Here is a 17,391-nt window from a genome sequence, read left to right as displayed (position 1 = left end):
AAGCTTCTTCAGTTCTGACTGAAGAAACTTCTTGGATGAGAGGCTAAACGTCTTCAAGGACAAAGGAAGTAAGTCCAGTTGTCTCGTGAAAAAGCACCTTTCAGTCATGACTGAATGACTGAAAATCTCCATAGACATTCATTCATTGCATCTATATGGCCAATTAACTCCTCCAATGTGAGCAGTTATCTATGGGTAGTCAATACAGATCTAGAAATGATTTTTGAAATATTTATTAAAAGATAAAAGGTAAAGGTTCCCCTCACACATATGTGCTAGTTGTTCCCGACTCTAGGGGGCGATGCTCATCTCCATTTCAAAGCCAAAGAGCCAGCGCTGTCCGAAGATGTCTCCGTGGTCATGTGGCTGGCATGATTCAACACCAAAGGCGCACGGAACGCTGTTCCCTTCCCACCAAAGGTGGTTCCTATTTTTCTACTTGCATTTTGATGTGCTTTCGAACTGCTAGGTTGGCAGAAGCTGGGGCAAGTAACGGGAGGTCACCCCGTTATGCAGCACTAGGGATTCGAACCGCTGAACTGCCGACCTTTCGATCGACAAGCTCAGCCTCTTAGCCACTGAGCCACCACCTCCCTTTATTTATGAAAGCATTTATTAAAGCAACCCCCTTAAAGAATCAAGTAAAATTTCTTATCTTCTCCCTCCTGCCCAGCAAGAGGTAATTGCTTTAAAGGGTCTGTATCAAATTTGAAAGAGCAGAAACTGTAGACCATCCTTATAGTATATTGTCTCCTTCAATTCTACAGGTAGTCCTCGACTTACATTTAGTTCATTTAGTGACCGTTCGAAGTTACGACAGCAACTGAAAAAAAGTGACATATGACCATGTTTCACAGTTGCTACCTTTGCACCATCCCCATGGTCACATGATAAAAATTCAGATAATTGGCAGCTAGTTCATATTTATGACAGTGGCAGGGTCCCAGGGTGCTGTGTTCCATCTTTTGTGACTTTCTGACAAGCTAAGTCAATGGGGAAGCCAGATTCACTTAACAACCAGGTTACTAATTTAAGAACTGCAGTGATTCACTTAACAACTAATCATTTAGTATAACAGAGTTGGAAGGGACCTTGAGAGGTCCTCTAGTCCAACCCCCTGCTTAGGCAGGAAACTCTACACCAACAGACAAATGGTTATCCAATATCTTCTTAAAAACTTCCAGTGTTGGCGCATTCGCAACTTCTGGAGGCAAATTGTGGCAAGAAAAGTTGTAAAATGGGGCAAAACTCGCTTAACAAATTTCTGACTTAGCAATATAAATTCTGGGCTCAATTCTGGTCGTAAGTCAAGGACTACCTGTATTTAGTTAGCTTTTTCCAGGGAAAATGATTTTTGTATCTGAATTAAAGGAAGGCTGAAGTTAACGCTACCATATCTGGGCTGCAAAACTGCAGTCAATGAGGGGATTGTAACCGCCATGTAGCGGTCACCCAGATTTACTCATCCTGAGAGGCTGATCTAAATCTAAAATATTTGAAATTGTTTGTTTCGATGAGGTCCAGGACAGCCACATTAGTGTGAATTTTGTTCCCAGCCTTGCAACCCACTTTGAATCAGTCTCCAAAAGCACATTTTGGATGCAGCATTTTGAATAAGAAAACAGAATTTGGATCGCACTAAAAAAAATAAAAAAAAAATATTCGTATTTAATTTCCAGATTTTCTTTTGAGACCTCTTGATACACAATCTTCCAAATTCACGTTGAAATGAAATCCACAGCGAAACGATATATAAATCTCACGTTACAAAAAAATTTCCTTGGCTAAAGTTTTTTTTTTTTAAATGGTAGCTGATGATTGGTGCAGGGATTATCTATACAATTTTAAGGTTTTATTATTTTTTTTTAAAGCTTCATCTGCGGTGGGTTTGCTTGATGTATAGTGCATGGTGCTTTACGGTGTTCGCCGACTGCCTTTGCAGTTCTTCGATGTGAGAGTTTAAAATCTGTTCAAAGTCTTTTGCCCGCCTCTCTTCCTCCTGTCGGAATTTCTCTGCTGCAGCGGCCGGGAACAAAATCTCTGGGGAAGACTGAAGGACACAAAAAAATTTGACACAATGAAGACACGTATATTAGCGCAGGGGCCCTGCTGGAAGTAAGCTTTAAATATTTTAGACATACAATTTTTAGAGGTATCTTGCTGGGCCCTACAATTCCTCCAGTGATATTATGAGACCCTATACAGGTAGTCTTCAACTTATGACCACAATCGAACCACAAATTACGGGACCGCCTGCTGTTACCTCATGCCTCCCACCGCCCCTTACGCTCTCACAGAGAGGGACTTCTCAGGGTGCCGTCCGCCAAACAATGTCGGCTGGCGGCCCCCAGGGGAAGATCCTTCTCTGTGGGGGCTCCTACTCTTTGGAATGAACTTCCCCCTGGTTTACGCCAAATACCTGACCTTCGGACCTTTCGCCGCGAATTGAAAACATATTTGTTTATTCGCGCGGGGCTAGCTTAAACTTTTTAAACTGTTTAGTTTTTAAATTTTAAATTCTATTTATGTTTTAAATTGGGGTTTTTAGATTTTAAATATTTTAATTTCTCGGCCAATTGTGTAATAAGTTTCTTAATTTAGTTTTTAAATTGTATATTGTGTATGTTTTTTAGCCTGGCTGTACACCGCCCTGAGTCCTTCGGGAGAAGGGCGGTCTAGAAATTCAATAAATAATAAAAAATAATAATAAATCGATGTGAAACCCAACCCACGAGGGAGTTGTGCCCCATTTTACGACTTTTCTCGCCACCGTTGTTAAGTGAATCGCTGCGGTTGTTAAATTAGTAACAAGGTAGTTAAGTGAATCCGGCTTCCCCCTTGACTTTGCTTTGTCAGACGGTCACAAAAGGGGATTGCGTGACCCCGGGAGACTGCAACCGTCATAAGTATGAACCAGTTGCCAAGCGTCCGAATAGAAATCATATGACCACGGGGATGCTTGGTAACTGGTTCATATTTATGATGGTCACAAGTGTGGAAAATGGTCACAAATCACTTTTTTCAGTGCCGTTGTAACTTCAAACGGTCACTAAGCGAACTGTTGTAAGGCAAGGACTACCTGCACTGTATCTAGGCCATATAATGCAGAGGGCCTCCAGATGGCAGCGATGTGTATAAAGTTTTCTGTTATCTCTCTGCTGCCATCTAATGGTTGTTACAACTCTAGCAGCCCTAGTTGATCGTCTACTCTAAATGTTGAAGGTGGTGCAGAAAACAAGTCTGCAAGATGGAAAGGAAAGGGTGTTCCTGTAAACAACCTCTCCTCCATTTTTCTAACTGTATCCTGCTACAATATATGTATGTATGTATACATTTATTTAGGTCTGATGAAGTCAATAGTACATTGATCAGGGTTGTATTATCAGCCAGTCTGGTGTAATGTTTAAGTTGTTGGTCTAGACCAGGGGTCGGCAACCTTAAACACTCAAAGAGCCACAAAGGTCCTAACTGGAAGCTCTCCAATTCAATTTTGGAGCCAACTGGAAGTCTGTTTCCCCCACCATAGAGTCTCCTAGCGTGGCGTCCTGTCCTAACCAAAAGCCCTATCAATTGTGGAGTCGACCGGCGACAGGGAGCTGCAGCAGAAAGAGCCACATGCGGCTCCAGAGCCGTGGGTTGCTGACCCCAGGTCTAGAAAACAGGAAACTGAATTCTAGTTTTGTCTTAGGCATGAGAGCCGGCTGAGTGACTTTGGACCAATCACCAGAATCTGTGAATTCTTGTCTCTCCTTAGGCACGAAAGCCAACTGGGCCAGTCACTCTCAGTTTAACCCACCTTACAAGGTTGTTGTTGTGGGGAAAATAGGAAGAGGAAGGAGTATTAGGTATGTTTTGTCACTTCAACTTACAGTAATCCTTGACTTAACCTCCAGTTGCTTAACAACCGTTTGAATTTACTAAGGTCACAGAACAGGTGCTTTATGGCCCATAAAACCACCCACTGGCTGTTGTAAATGCTAATGCTACATACACCCACACACCAACGTGGACACGCAAACACATGTTGTGTGCTTCACAACTGGCTGCCTTTATAATATCTTACAGCATTCTGCGGTCACACAACAACAATTTGTAACATTTTAACCAGTTTTTGGCACAAAACGCCATTTTAATGAACGAATTTGCTTAATGACTACAATGTTTACTTAACAACTATGCTGAAAATTTTTAGAAAAGCACTTTTATCTACACTGGCTGAGGAATTCTGGGAGTTGAAGTCCACATATCTTAAAGTTGCCGAGGTTGATACATAGAGACACTGGTCTACATATTCAAGTTGATTTCTTGCATATCCATTTTCTCCCATTTTTAATGAAGAATTAAGTGAGCTCATGTGCAGGAATGAGCCATTACAAATTAATCAGTAGATATAATTTTTAGATTACTTTGGATATTATCACCAAAGTGACATTTTTTCGGCGGAATAAATTTAATGCTTCCTGGAGCATCATCAAGTAAAGAAAATAGAGTCGTGAGATTTCCAAGATGCCAAAAGGAAATATCTCATCTAAATCTGAAATAAGAGAGGAGGTGAAGTAGCCCATTTAAATACCTCTTTAAAAAAGCAATTTAAAAAAAAATCTACATAAGGCTTTAAATGTAGGCTGATTGCAAATTTAAGTATTTTCTTTTGACTATCCATTTGACTCTTGATTGTTGAGAGCAAGGGCTGGCAATGGGATGTCTCTGAGCATAAATGTGTTCACCGTCACACAGTTCCCCGCTAAGCCAGATTTTTTTTAACAGATTAACAGAGTTGGAAGGGACCTTGTAGGTCATCTAGCCCAACCCACCGCCCAAGCAGGAGACCCTACACCATTTCTGACAGATGACAGTCTAGTCTCTTCTTGAAAACTGCCAGTGATGAAGCTCCCACAACTTCTGAAGGAAACTTCTGTTCCATGGGTTTTGATTGCTCTCACTGTCAGAAAATTTCTCCTTATTTCCAGGTTGAATCGCTCCTTGTTCAGTTTCCATCCATTGTTCCTTGTCTGGCCTTTGGGTGCTTTGGAAAATAGCTTGACCCCCTCCTCTCTATGGCAGCCCCTCAAATATTGGGAGAGTGTTAGCATGTCTCCCCTGGTCCTTCTCTTCACTAGACTAGCCATGCCCAATTCCTGTAACCGTTCTTCATATGTTTTAGCTTCCAGTCCCCTAAACATCTTTGTTGCTCTTCTCTGCACTCTTTCTAGAGTCTCAACATCTTTTTTATAGTGTGGTGACCAAAACTGGATGTGGTATTCTTGATGTGACTTGAAGGTTTTAAATAAATACATGTGCAACTGGCATGCTGCACAGTAGATTCCATAGGGCACTTCTTATAAAATAGGTGAGCTAAATTCAGGTAATCCTTGAGTTACGACCATAATGGAGCCTGCCCATCATGGTCCTGACTCATGATTGTTGTAAAGCAGGTTGTGAGCAATCTGATTATATGATCTTTTTTATGGAAGTTGTTAAGCGAACACTGCGATTGTTAAGCGAACCAACTGCTTGCTGTGGGCCCAGTTTTGCCAAAAATTGAACATAAATGCCAGTTTGGGACAAAACTGTCTTAAATCATGGTCACGTGACCACAGGGGACCGCAAACGGATGTAAATTATGGTCCAGGTACCAAGTGCCTGAATTGTAGTCATGTGACAGTGGGAGGAAGCGGCTCTTAGAACTTTGAATCAGGGTCGTAAGGGATCCTTAGGCAGGGCCAATGGTCCTAGCAAATGGTCGCTAGGCCACCGGTCATAAGTCAATGACTATCTGTATTGAGTTTCGAAGTGTTTGAACCTGCCCTAGCAAAAAAAAAAATTAAGATGTGTTATTTTACAGGGGAGTATGTTTTTTAACGTTTTGGGCATTCAAATTAGTTTTTTAAGGGTTGTTTTTAAATTATTGTGTGTATTTATATTTTATCTGCCTGTTCACCGCCCTGAGTCCTTCGGGAGAAGGGCGGTATACAAATTAAAATATTATTATTATTATTATTATTAAGAGAAAAACTTTTGAAGGTGAAGTTGAAGAACATCTTGGAGAGTCAAATTGACAGGTTGATAAATGGACCTAGTGGGACTGAGACTTCTACCATCGCCGTCCTCCCATCGACCTGTGCGCTCCCACAGAGAGGGTCTCCTCAGGGTGCCGTCAGCCAAACAATGTCGGCTGGCGACCTCCAGGGGGAGAGCCTTCTCTGTGGGGGCACCCACCCTCTGGAATGAGCTTCCTCTGGGGTTACGATTACTCTCCGACCTCCGGACCTTCCGACGTGAGCTCAAGACTTTTTTATTCCTCCGAGCAGGGTTGGCCTAAGATACTATTGTTTTAAATGGGGTTTTATCATGGTTTTTTGAATAATTTTTAATAGGTACTAGCCAAATTGAATTAGATTTTTATATTGTCTTTTAATTATGTTTATAAATATTGTTTTTATGTCGGTTGTAAACCGCCTTGAGTCCTTCGGGAGAAGGGCGGTATAGAAATTTAATAAATACTAATACTAATAATTAGAACTGCAGAAAAAATAATGGCTACCAACCTGCCTTCCATTGAGGACCTGTATACTGCACGAATCAAGAAGAGGGCCGTGAAAATATTTGCAGATCACTCGCGTCCTGGACATAAACTGTTTCAACTCCTACCCTCAAAACGACGCTATAGAGCACTGCACACCAGAACAACTAGACACAAGAACAGTTTTTTCCCGAAGGCCATCACTCTGCTAAACAAATAATTCCCTCAACACTGTCAAATTATTTACTGAATCTGCACTACTATTAATCGTTTCATATTTCCCATCGCCAATCTCTTTCCACTTATGACTGTATGACTATAACTTGTTGCTGGCAATCCTTATGATTTATATTGCTATATTGATCATCAATTGTGTTGTAAATGTTGTACCTTGATGAACGTATCTTTTCTTTTACGTACACTGAGAGCATATGCACCAAGACAAATTCCTTGTGTGTCCAATCACACTTGGCCAATAAAAAATTATATTCTATTCTATTCTACTAATACTAATACACAAGTTTCTGACAGCTGTCACTTTGTAGGAGGACCCACAACAGACTCTGAAAAAAGTTTACGTCATGCCCCCTCGCTGAAAACTCTGTGTCATCCCATGGCTCGGTGCGTGAATATTGACCGCTCTCTTATGAAGCAAAATAATAAATTACCATCTGTCTTTTTTCCATAATGCAGACCTGGTTCAGCAATATGTCAGATTTATTCCTCTGAGGAAAGGAAGTGGAGTAAAATGGTGGGGGCACCTCCAGTGGGGATGGAGATCTACCATCTGCTACGGGTTCACGATCTCTGCTCCAACTTTCAGCAGGTGAAGTGCCATTGCTTTCGAGAGTAGTAATATCCTGTAGGCCGTGCCAGCCGGGGACATGCGTTTGGCAGCATCCCAAATGTTCATATATTGCAGACTGGATTGAATTCTGCACAGGCCTAAAAGAGCAAAAATGTTTACAAGGTTATGGTGATCAGTCGGAGCTTCGAAATGTTCCTAAAAAGCAAAATATTCAGTACAAAAGTGTCCATTTAGCTTTCTTTTATGGAATGACAGGTACCATTCTTGTGGCAGGAAAAAACAACCATGGAACTGACTACAGGACTCTTAAGATAATAATTTTATATAAAAACATATCAAACACAGGCAATCCTTGACTTACAACCATTCGTTTAGTGGCCATTTGAAGTTACAATGCCACGGAAAGTGAGTTATGACCAGTTTTTCATACTTATGACCATCGGAGCATCCTGTGATCAACATTTGGGCTCTTGGCAACTGGCACGTATATGTAGTCCTCGACTTATAACGGTTCATTTAGGGACCGTTTGGAGTTACAGCGGCACTGAAAAAAGTGACATGTGGCTATTGTTCATACTTACGACCGTTGCAGTATCCCCGTGATCAGATGCTTGGCAACTGACTCATATTTATGACGGTTGCAGTGTCCCGGGGTCATGTCATCCCCTTTTGTGACCTTGTGACAAGCAAAGTCAATGGGGAAGCAAGATTCACTTAACAACCAGGTGTACTGACTCCACAACTATAAGTTGTAAATCGAGAGCTACCAATAAAGACCAGCTCCTTCAACTGCACCTAAAAACATATCGACAGCCAGAGTAAATGAGGCCCACCTGTACTTACGACGGTTGCACTGCCCAGGAGTCATGCGATCACCACTTGTGACCTTCCCAACTGGCTTGTAACAAGCAAAGTCAACGGGGGGAGGGGGGAAGGGAGAGACAGATTCTGTCGTGTCCCACTCCTCCGCTGACGGCCGGGTCCGGGAAATCCGAATCAGGCTTGCCTCTGCAGCTCTGCCCAAAGTCCTAGCAAAGTTCTCAAGGCAGGCAGGAGACCAGAAAGTGACTTCAGCAAGATAAGTTCGACTTTGCCTGACTCAGAGACTGTCAGAAAGCAGATCTTTTATATAGGCCATGGGGTGTAGCTCCATGACTCAGCACTCATTAAGGCCTGCCCCTCCCTTCCTTCTGTTGCCTCCGCCTATCCAGTCTTCTGATGCGAGGGTCACTCCAATCAGCAGCTGTTGGAAGTAAACTTTCCTCAGGCTCACATGCTGTGGAGGAGGGGGAGGGGTCTAGCTGCTCCGTTTGCCTGGGCATGGAGCCAGGGCTGGGGCCGGGGGTTGCTCCCTCCTCTGCAGCCTGCTTGGGCATGGAGCCAGGGCTGGGACCGGGAGATGCCCCTTCCTCTGCAGCTTGTCTGGGCATGGAGCCAGGGCTGGGGCCGGGAGATGCCCCTTCCTCTGCAGCTTGTCTGGGCATGGAGCCAGGGCTGGGGCCGGGAGATGCCCCTTCCTCTGCAGCTTGTCTGGGCATGGAGCCAGGGCTGGGGCCGGGAGGACATTCTTCAGCGTTTGGAAGCAGATAAGCAGACCCCGGCTGCGGTGAGAGCGGGCAAGACACAACAGATTCACTTAGTGAACGCATACTTAACAACTGCTGTGATTCACTTAACCGTGGTGGCAAAACATAACAACAACTCATTGACAACTCTTGCATAGCGATGGAAATTTTGGAGCCCCATTCTGGTCATGACTTTACACTTTTTTTAAAAAAATTGAATTTATATCCCGCCCTTCTCCGAAGACTCAGGGCGGCTTACACTGTGTTAAGCAATAGTCTTCATCCATTTGTATATTATATACAAAGTCAACTTTTATTGCCCCCAACAATCTGGGTCCTCATTTTACCTACCTGGAAGGCTGAGTCAACCTTGGGCCTGGTGGGACTTGAACTTGCAGTAATTGCAAGCAGCTGTGTTAATAACAGACTGCTTAGTCTGCTGAGCCACCAGAGGACTTTACCTTTACACTTGAATGGAAAATTGCTCAGAAAGTCCAGCTGAACAGCATCTTTATGAACAAAGACATCCTGGGATTTAATACAGGTAGTTCTCAACTTACAACATTCAAAGTGACAATGGAACTGAAAATGTGATTTGTGACCGTTTTTCACATTTAACGCTGCCGCATCCCCAGGATCATGTCATCCAAAGATGTTTGGCAACTGCTTCATATTTATGACCGTGGCTATGTCGGGGTGGGTGGGGGTGGGTGGTCACGTCATCAGCTTTTGTGACCTTCTGACAAGCAAAGTCAGAAGCAAAGAGCCATGGTGGCGCAGTGGTAAGAATGCAGTACTGCAGGCTAATTCTGCCGATTGCCAGCAGTTCAATTCTCACCAGGCTCAAGGTTGACTCAGCCTTCTATCCTTCCGAGGTGGGTAAAATGAGGACCCAGATTGTTGGGGGGCAATAGGCTGACTCTGTAAACCGCTTAGAGAGGGCTGTAAAGCGGTATATAAGTGCTATTGTTATTGCTAAAGTCAATGGGGAAAACCAAATTCACTTAACAGCAACATTATTCGCTTAACAAAGGGCAATGATTCACTTAACAACTGTGGCCGGGAAGGTTGTAAAATATGGCACCACTCACTTAACAAATGTTTCGCTTAGCAACGTAAAATTGGGGCTCAGTTGTGGTTGTAAGTCAAAGACTACCTGTATTGTATTCCAGAAGTAGTCTTCCGTAGCTTCTAGGTCTCAGTCCTCTTTAAGTTTGGACTGTGTCCAAATATCCAGCATAGCTATGACGAACATCTGAAGCACATCGTTTCTGTTTATCACAGTGGAGCACTGCTGCGTTTTGCTCTCAGTCTTGGCACGGTGACAACGAGTGAAACCACGCACAGATCCTTTGGCGCATTTTGAGAAGTTGGCTGAAATACGGACTGGTTAAATTAATACACGATGATATGCCCGACGGAATCGGTTTGATGCGACCTCCTCAGGGTCCCTTCTAGGAGTTATGTCTGTGGATTAAAGCTCTGGGAAAGCAGAGGAATGTCTGTTGGCGAGACTCTGCTTTGGATAATAAGTCTGCTGTTTTGATCAGACCAGGGGCTGGCTTGCAGCCCACTGACCCAAAGACGCAGAGTCCCACAGGGCACCCCATCACATCATCAGATGTCCTGTGGTTGGCCTGCCAGAGACTTCACAACACTAAGAGCTTTACAGACGGCCATGCATTATTACTGACTATGCTCACTTGGTGAAGACATAATACAGATATTGATAGAATGTGGTATAAGGTCCCCTGCTTGAGCAGGGGATTGGACTAAAAGACCTGTGAGGTCCCTTCCAACCCTATTATTCTATGATCTTGGTTGGAAGGGATCTCAGAGGTCTTCTAGTCCAGGGGTCGGCAACCTTAAACACTCAGAGCCACAAAGGTCCTAACTGGAAGCCCCCTGTTCAATTCTGGAGCTGACCGGAAGTCCGGTTCTCCAACCATTGAGTCGTCCTTTCCCCTCTACCTGTTCTAACTGAAACCCTATCAATTGTGGAGCTGACTGGTGACAGGGAGCCACAACAGAGGGATGAAAGAGCCTCATGTGGCTCCAGAGCCACAGGTTGCCGACCCCTTTTCTACTCCAATCCCCTGCTCAAGCAGGAGATCCTGTACCATTCCAGATAGATGGCTATCCAGTCTCTTCTTGGAAATCTCCAGTGTTAGAGCACTCACAACTTCTGGAGCTATGCCATTCCACAGATTCTCCCTGTCAGGATATTTCTCCTTAGTTCTAGATTGGATTTCTCTTTAAGGATCTTCTACCTATTGCTTCTTGTCCTGCCTGATAAGACTCTAGGATAGGATAGGATAGGAATCCAGATAAAGTCTTTCCAAAACATTTAAAGATCTTGCCAAAAGTTTTTTTTAAAAACAAATGTTTTAAAATGTTTTTTTAAAATGTTCCTTACAATACGATTGGTCTATTTCAGTTCTGAATGGAAGCAAAAATTGAGGGGGGAAAAAATCCTTTAACAGTCTAGCAAACACCAAACCCACTTTACTTGGCAAACTCAGGAAGGAGTCGCAAATGATTAGAAAATTATTCATGTTGGCAATATGGACTGATGTTTGTCAGCATGCTTTGCCAATAACTAGCAATGCAATGGTTGTTTCCTCCTTTCCCTCACGAGCGAGCGTGTCGCTCTTCATTTTGTATGGGAGGCTGATCATCTTATTTGCACGGAACTGGAAGAAAGGAGAAGCAGGTTGTAGGTGATAAATCGTGGTAAAAAGGAATTTGGAGGTTGGATGTTTTAACATAGATAGTGCCTATGATAGGAGAATATTTGTAGCTCAGGGTTGAACCGTGGCGTCCTCGGTGCTCTCTGAGGTTGGTTGTTTTCTTGCGGACGTTTCATTACCCAAACTAAGGTAACATTGAATTGTTAGTCTGTCAGTGCTATTAGCACTGATGATGTTACCTAGTTTGGTAATGAAACGTCTGCAAGAAAACAACCAACCTCAGAGAGCACCGAGGACGCTTCCCGAATACTGCCTTACCATGGACTCAAATGAGCTGAAATCGCTTCTCTAGTATTCGCTTATGTTTTTCTTTTTAAGTGCACACATTACATCGCTGGGTGGATTTGAGGATGGTACAGACCCGTTTATGACGTATGGTAGAACAGAAGAAGAACCTTACGGAATCAGTAGGATTGGTTTCTTTATTTCATAAAATCACAGAAATATAGAATGGGAAAGGACTCCCAAGCTCACCTACTCCAGCTCTCTGCAATGTGCCAAAAACTAGTAGATAGCACTAGCACTTTCCAGCCCTCTCCAAGCGGTTTACAAAGTCAGCCTATTTTATTTATTTATTTATTTTTATTTATTTATTTTTGTCACAACATCATATAAAAAGGATTATATAGTATATAAACATATATATGAGTAAATATTAGGAGGTATAAGCACCAATATATATATAGGAAGAAGAAGAAAAAAGAAAAAAAAACAATAGGACAGGAACGGTAGGCACTTTTGTGTGCTTATGCACGCCCCTTATGGTCCTCTTAGGAATGGGGTGAGGTCAATAGTAGACAGTTTTTGGATAAAGCTTTTAGGATTATGGAAAGAGACCACAGAGTCAGGTAAAGTATTCCAAGCACTGATGATTCTGTAACAGAAGTCATATTTTCTGCAATCTAGATTAAAGCGGTTAACATTAAGTTTAAATCTGTTGGTTGCTCTTGTATTGTTGCAATTAAAGCTGAAGTAGTCTTTAACAGGAAGGACATTACAATAGATGATTCTGTGAGTTAAACTTAGGTCTTGTCGAAGGCGACGGAGTTCCAAGTTTTCTAAGCCTAGGATTTCAAGTCTGGTGGCATAAGGTATTTTGTTGTTTTCAGAGGAATGGAGAACTCTTCTTGTAAAATATTTCTGGACTCGCTCAATTGTATTGATGTCAGAGGTGTGGTGAGGGTTCCAAACAGGCGAGCTGTATTCTAGAATTGGTCTACCAAATATTGCCCCCAACCATCTGGATCCTCATTTTACCCACCTCAGAAGGATGGAAGGCTGGGTCAACCTTGAGCCGGCGAGATTCGAACTGCCAAATTGCAGTGAGCCGGCAGTCAGCTGAAGCAGCCTGCAGCACTGTACTTTAACCGCTGCGCCACCTCGACTCAGATAAGATACTCGACATATGACCATAAAGAAGCCTGTCTATTAGAGCGGTATGTTATGATGGCTGTAAAATGTGTTGGTCATGTGACTGACCTCATCTTATGACCTCCTTTTTTTTTTGACGGCAGTCATTAAGTAAATGTGGTGTTCATAAAATGTATGGGAAGCTGTTTTGTGCCTAACTCTACTGCAAATCAATTGAACCCGGTAAGAAGAGATTTCCAACCAACCAGGCTATCCACCTCGTAATGTATCTTTCATGGAAAGTACAGGTAGTCTTTGACTTACAATGATTCATTTAGTGACCGTTTGTAGTTACAGCACGGAAAAAGTGACTTATGACTGCTTTTCAGAGTTACGAGCTTTGTAGCATCCCTGTGGTCACATGATCGAAATTCAGCTGTTGGCAACTGACTCCAATTTATGACGGTTGCAGTGTCCCAGGGTCATGTGATCCCCTTTTGCGACCTTCTAACCAGCAAAGTCAATGGGGAAGTCAGATTCATTTAACAGCCATGTCACTAACTTAACAACCCGTGGCAAGAAAGGTCAGAAAATGGAGCAAATTCACTTAACAATTGTCTTGCTTAGCAACGTACATTTTAGGTCCAGTTTCGATCGTAAGTCGAGAACTAACTGTAATACTGCAGCCGTTTTCAGCTCCATATCCTCCAGATGTTAGAGGACTACATTTGCCTCCAATTCTTCTGTCAGCTGGGTGTTTTAGATGGACTATTTACAATTTGGGCATGGCTGATATTCTCTCTAAAGCAGGGGTATCAAACTCAATTTCATTGAGGGCTGTTATCAGGTCTGTGGTTGACCTTGGGAGGCTGGGTGGGCGTGGCCAACTGGGTGGGCATGGCCAGCTTGAGACCACTACCCCAAACTGCTGGCATGTTTCTGTTCTGTCCTCCCTCGCCTCCGTCCGAGTGATGGCTTAATTAGCTGGCACTATCAACTCTGGCAGGAGAATAGCCAGCGTCTGCCAAGAGCCTCCGTTATCTTCCACCCAGAAACAAACTTCCGCTCTTAATCAGTGAATTTGCCTGTTACAAAGAGACACAGCAGCTCTCGCTGCCTTTTATATCCTGCGGGGTGTGGCTCCATAACTCAGAACTTCCTGGGCCTGCCCCACCTTTGCTTCTGTTGTTCCCTCCTCTCCTGCCTACGAAACCTAGGGTCCAACCAAGCCTGATTGTCATCAGCTGGGTCTACAGGCGTGGCCTGGAGGGGGGAAAGAGTCAGGGAACGGAGGCCTCGTTATCTCCTCCACCTGGCCTGCTTCTGGCTCCTGGAGCTGAGCCAGAAAAGCTGGTGCTTCTGAGGTAAGTCCTGACGGCTCTTCCCCCTCACTGTCCAAGTCACTTTCTGGCAGCAGGCCTGGCTCCAAGTCACTTTCTGGCAGCAGGGCCAGCTCGGGGGGCGCAGACACAACAGTTTCCTCTTCACATTGGATAGACTGGGCCGAAGCCATGCTGTCCTGATCTTTCTTCTTTGCACTGGGTAGACCAGGCTGAAGCGACACCGCTAGACTGGGCCAAAGTGATGCGGGTAGACTGGGCCAAAGCAATGCGGGCTGGCCCCTTACATTTTCCAGGACGGCCCCACGGGCTGGATCTGACCACATCGCGACAGTGGTAGGTTGCTACCGGTTCGTACCAGATCGGGTAAACCAGTAGCGACGGCGGGAGGCTCTGCTCACCCACTTCTGTGCATGTGCAAAAGTGTGTGCGCGCGCAACGCCCACACGCTCACAAGCGAACCAGTTAGCAATGGGTTTTGAAACCCTCCCCTGCATCGTGGGCCAGATCTGGCCTGCGGGCTTTGAGTTTGACACCCCTGCTCTAAAGCTTCACTATATTCTAAAAGGAATCTGACACATAAAAGTTAAGAACCTCTGCTTCAAATTTTAAATATCTATAATACGGATAAGAGAAGGAAAATTACTTATATCCATTTGCTTTTGTTTTTTTCTGTCCACTGGACAAACATGATCAAGAAGAGTGACTATAAATAGCAGAAACATATTAGCGCGGCATCTGGAAATTGCCAATTATCTACCCCCGTCTTCCCCAGAGCCCAACACGTTTTTATTTTTGCTATCCCAAACTTATCCACTGCCATTTTTTGCTTGGTATAATTGCCATGGTAACGGAACAGCAAATTAAAATAGAAAAAAAGTCAGGTTTTTACATTTATTATAAAATAAACGATGCCCTGGAGTTAAAATAAGCTATCAATAATAGTTTGGTTCACCTACCTCTGTTCTGTAGCTTTTAAAGGAAAAGCCATAATGGATTGTTTAAATTTTTTTAAAAAAATAAATCAAAAAGTCTAAGCAAAAACTAGAATCATAGATGCACTTAATTTCCAGGATTTCAAGGTTTACCATTGCCAAATATGAGCTGCAAAATTCTGGATGACCACCAAACAAATGCAAAGAGATATAGAAAACTTTAGCTCATCTACAGATTTGCAGAGCTGGAGAAAAAAAACAAAACACATGGGACTCCATGATTTATACATAACTGTATTCCAGCCATTTAAATTTGTATTTTCTAAAAAGAAAGAGGCAGATAGCCTGTTCTTAAGCCAGGGTCTGCAAACTTGGTTCTTTTAAGACTTGTGGACTTCAACTCACAGAGTTGAAGTCCACAAGTCTTAAAAGAGCCAACTTTGCAGACCCCTGCCTTAAGCTACGGCACCAGGATGGAAAAATGGCAATAGCAGCCATCACAGTTAAGTACATACCAATTTCACATCTCTACATGTCCTTCAAGCCAGCAACAGGAATTTCAGCAAGCCGACGTGTACAACACAAACCGTACAAAAAGAAAGGGGTTAGTTCAGTGGTTCTCAACCTTTATAGTGCTGTGACCCCTTTAATACAATTCCCCACGATGTGGCGACGCCAACCGTAAAATTATTATTTTTTTAGGCAGCGATCTCAGCACACCTCAGCAGCCGCACAAGGGGGAAAAAAGCGGCAAACTGTTTTTTTGAATTTATTGCGCCTGAAGCCATATTGGCTAGCGATCTGAACTGCTTGCGATTGCCTTGAGGACAGAGGCATTAAAGCGGAGACTCCTCCCCTATTAAGTTTATCGCGCCTGAAGCCAGATTAGGCTAGCGATTGGGAGTGATTGCAGCTGGCTTGAGAGGGAGACATCAGAGCAAAGATTTCTCTCTTTTTTAATTCATCGCGCCTGAAGCTGAATTCGCGATTCTTTGACTCGCAAGTATACCTCCCATATTTCTGATGGTCTTAGCGACCCCTGGCAAATTGTCATTCGACCCCCAACGGGGTCATGACCCACAGGTTGAGAACCGCTGGGTTAGTTGTTCCACCTAGAAGAATTTAAGAAAGACTCCAGAAAGAACATATTTCAATTTGCCACTGAGTGGAGCTATTTAGTGCAGTCAGGTGGAAGTTAGAAATACACTGGTTTCTTTCTGAATGTAGGAAGACAGATGACATTGCGGTGGCTAATAAATACTTTTAAATCTTGCATTCCTTCCTTTGAAATGATAGTTTTTAGCAAAAATATTGTAAAATGCAGTCACCTCACTGTGGAATGCTGCAAATGGCCCTAAACATGGCGCGGTGCTAAGTATCCATAGTGCGGTCACAATGTCCGTGGGGGGGGGAAGCATCTCCTTTTCAGATAGGTCGTAAGTTTCAATGGTCACTAAATGATTAATCATAAGTTAAGGCCTACTGATATAAGACACACTTCCCCCCCCGCCCGCTAAAAGAGAGAGGAAATGTTGGTGCGTCTTATACACCGAATACAGCCATTTTTGGCCTCCTAAAACCCCACCCCACGCGTCCCGTTTTCACCAAAAACAGGCCCATTTTTCACAAAAATGGGATGCGCAGAGGGTTTGGGAGGCCTCAGAGTACTCCTGGCAGGGGTGAAATGCTCCTGGTTTGGATCGGATCACCCGATCCGGTAGCGATGGCGGCGGGTGATTCGGAAAACCGGTAGCAAAAATCCCTAACTCCCTCCACCCAGCTGATCCGCACGATCATCAGAGGTTGTTTTTTTAACTTTTAAAAGCATTTTTTCTTCGGCCAAAAAAAAATGCTTTTAAAAGTAAAAAAAAAGCCTCCGATGATCGCACGGCTCAGCTGAGATTGTCAGAAGCTTTTAAAAGCATTTGTAAAAAAATGCTTTTAAAAGGCTCCTCTGACGATCCCAGCATTTGTAAAAAAAATGCTTTTAAAAGGCTCCTCTGATGATCCCAGCTGAGTTGCCTGATCGTCGGAAGTTTTTTTTTCTTTTAAAGGCAAAAAAAATGCTTTTAAAAGAAAAGAAAAGCCCCTGACAATCAGGTAACTTAGCTGGGATTGTC

The 17,391-nt window shown here is 43.5% G+C and overlaps 1 protein-coding gene across 4 annotated transcripts in view; it reads right to left on the bottom strand.

The window, feature by feature from the left end:
- Positions 1-280: 280 nt before the first annotated feature.
- DEUP1 (deuterosome assembly protein 1) overlaps positions 281-17,391 on the bottom strand; it is an 84,783-nt gene continuing 67,672 nt past the window's right edge. For all 4 annotated transcript variants that reach the window (XM_058186603.1, XM_058186605.1, XM_058186604.1 and 1 more), the window contains 2 exons: positions 7,192-7,468; positions 281-2,050 (listed from right to left, as the gene is read on the bottom strand). In XM_058186603.1, coding sequence (XP_058042586.1) covers positions 1,874-2,050; positions 7,192-7,468 — 454 coding nt within the window. In that variant the 3' untranslated portion in view covers positions 281-1,873. The remainder of the gene's footprint in view (positions 2,051-7,191; positions 7,469-17,391) is intronic.

The sequence above is a fragment of the Ahaetulla prasina genome, chromosome 5 (assembly GCF_028640845.1).
Source record: "Ahaetulla prasina isolate Xishuangbanna chromosome 5, ASM2864084v1, whole genome shotgun sequence".
Lineage (NCBI taxonomy): Eukaryota > Metazoa > Chordata > Lepidosauria > Squamata > Colubridae > Ahaetulla > Ahaetulla prasina.
The sequence above is the reverse complement of the archived record's forward strand: the minus strand, read 5'-3'. Positions and strand labels throughout refer to the sequence as shown.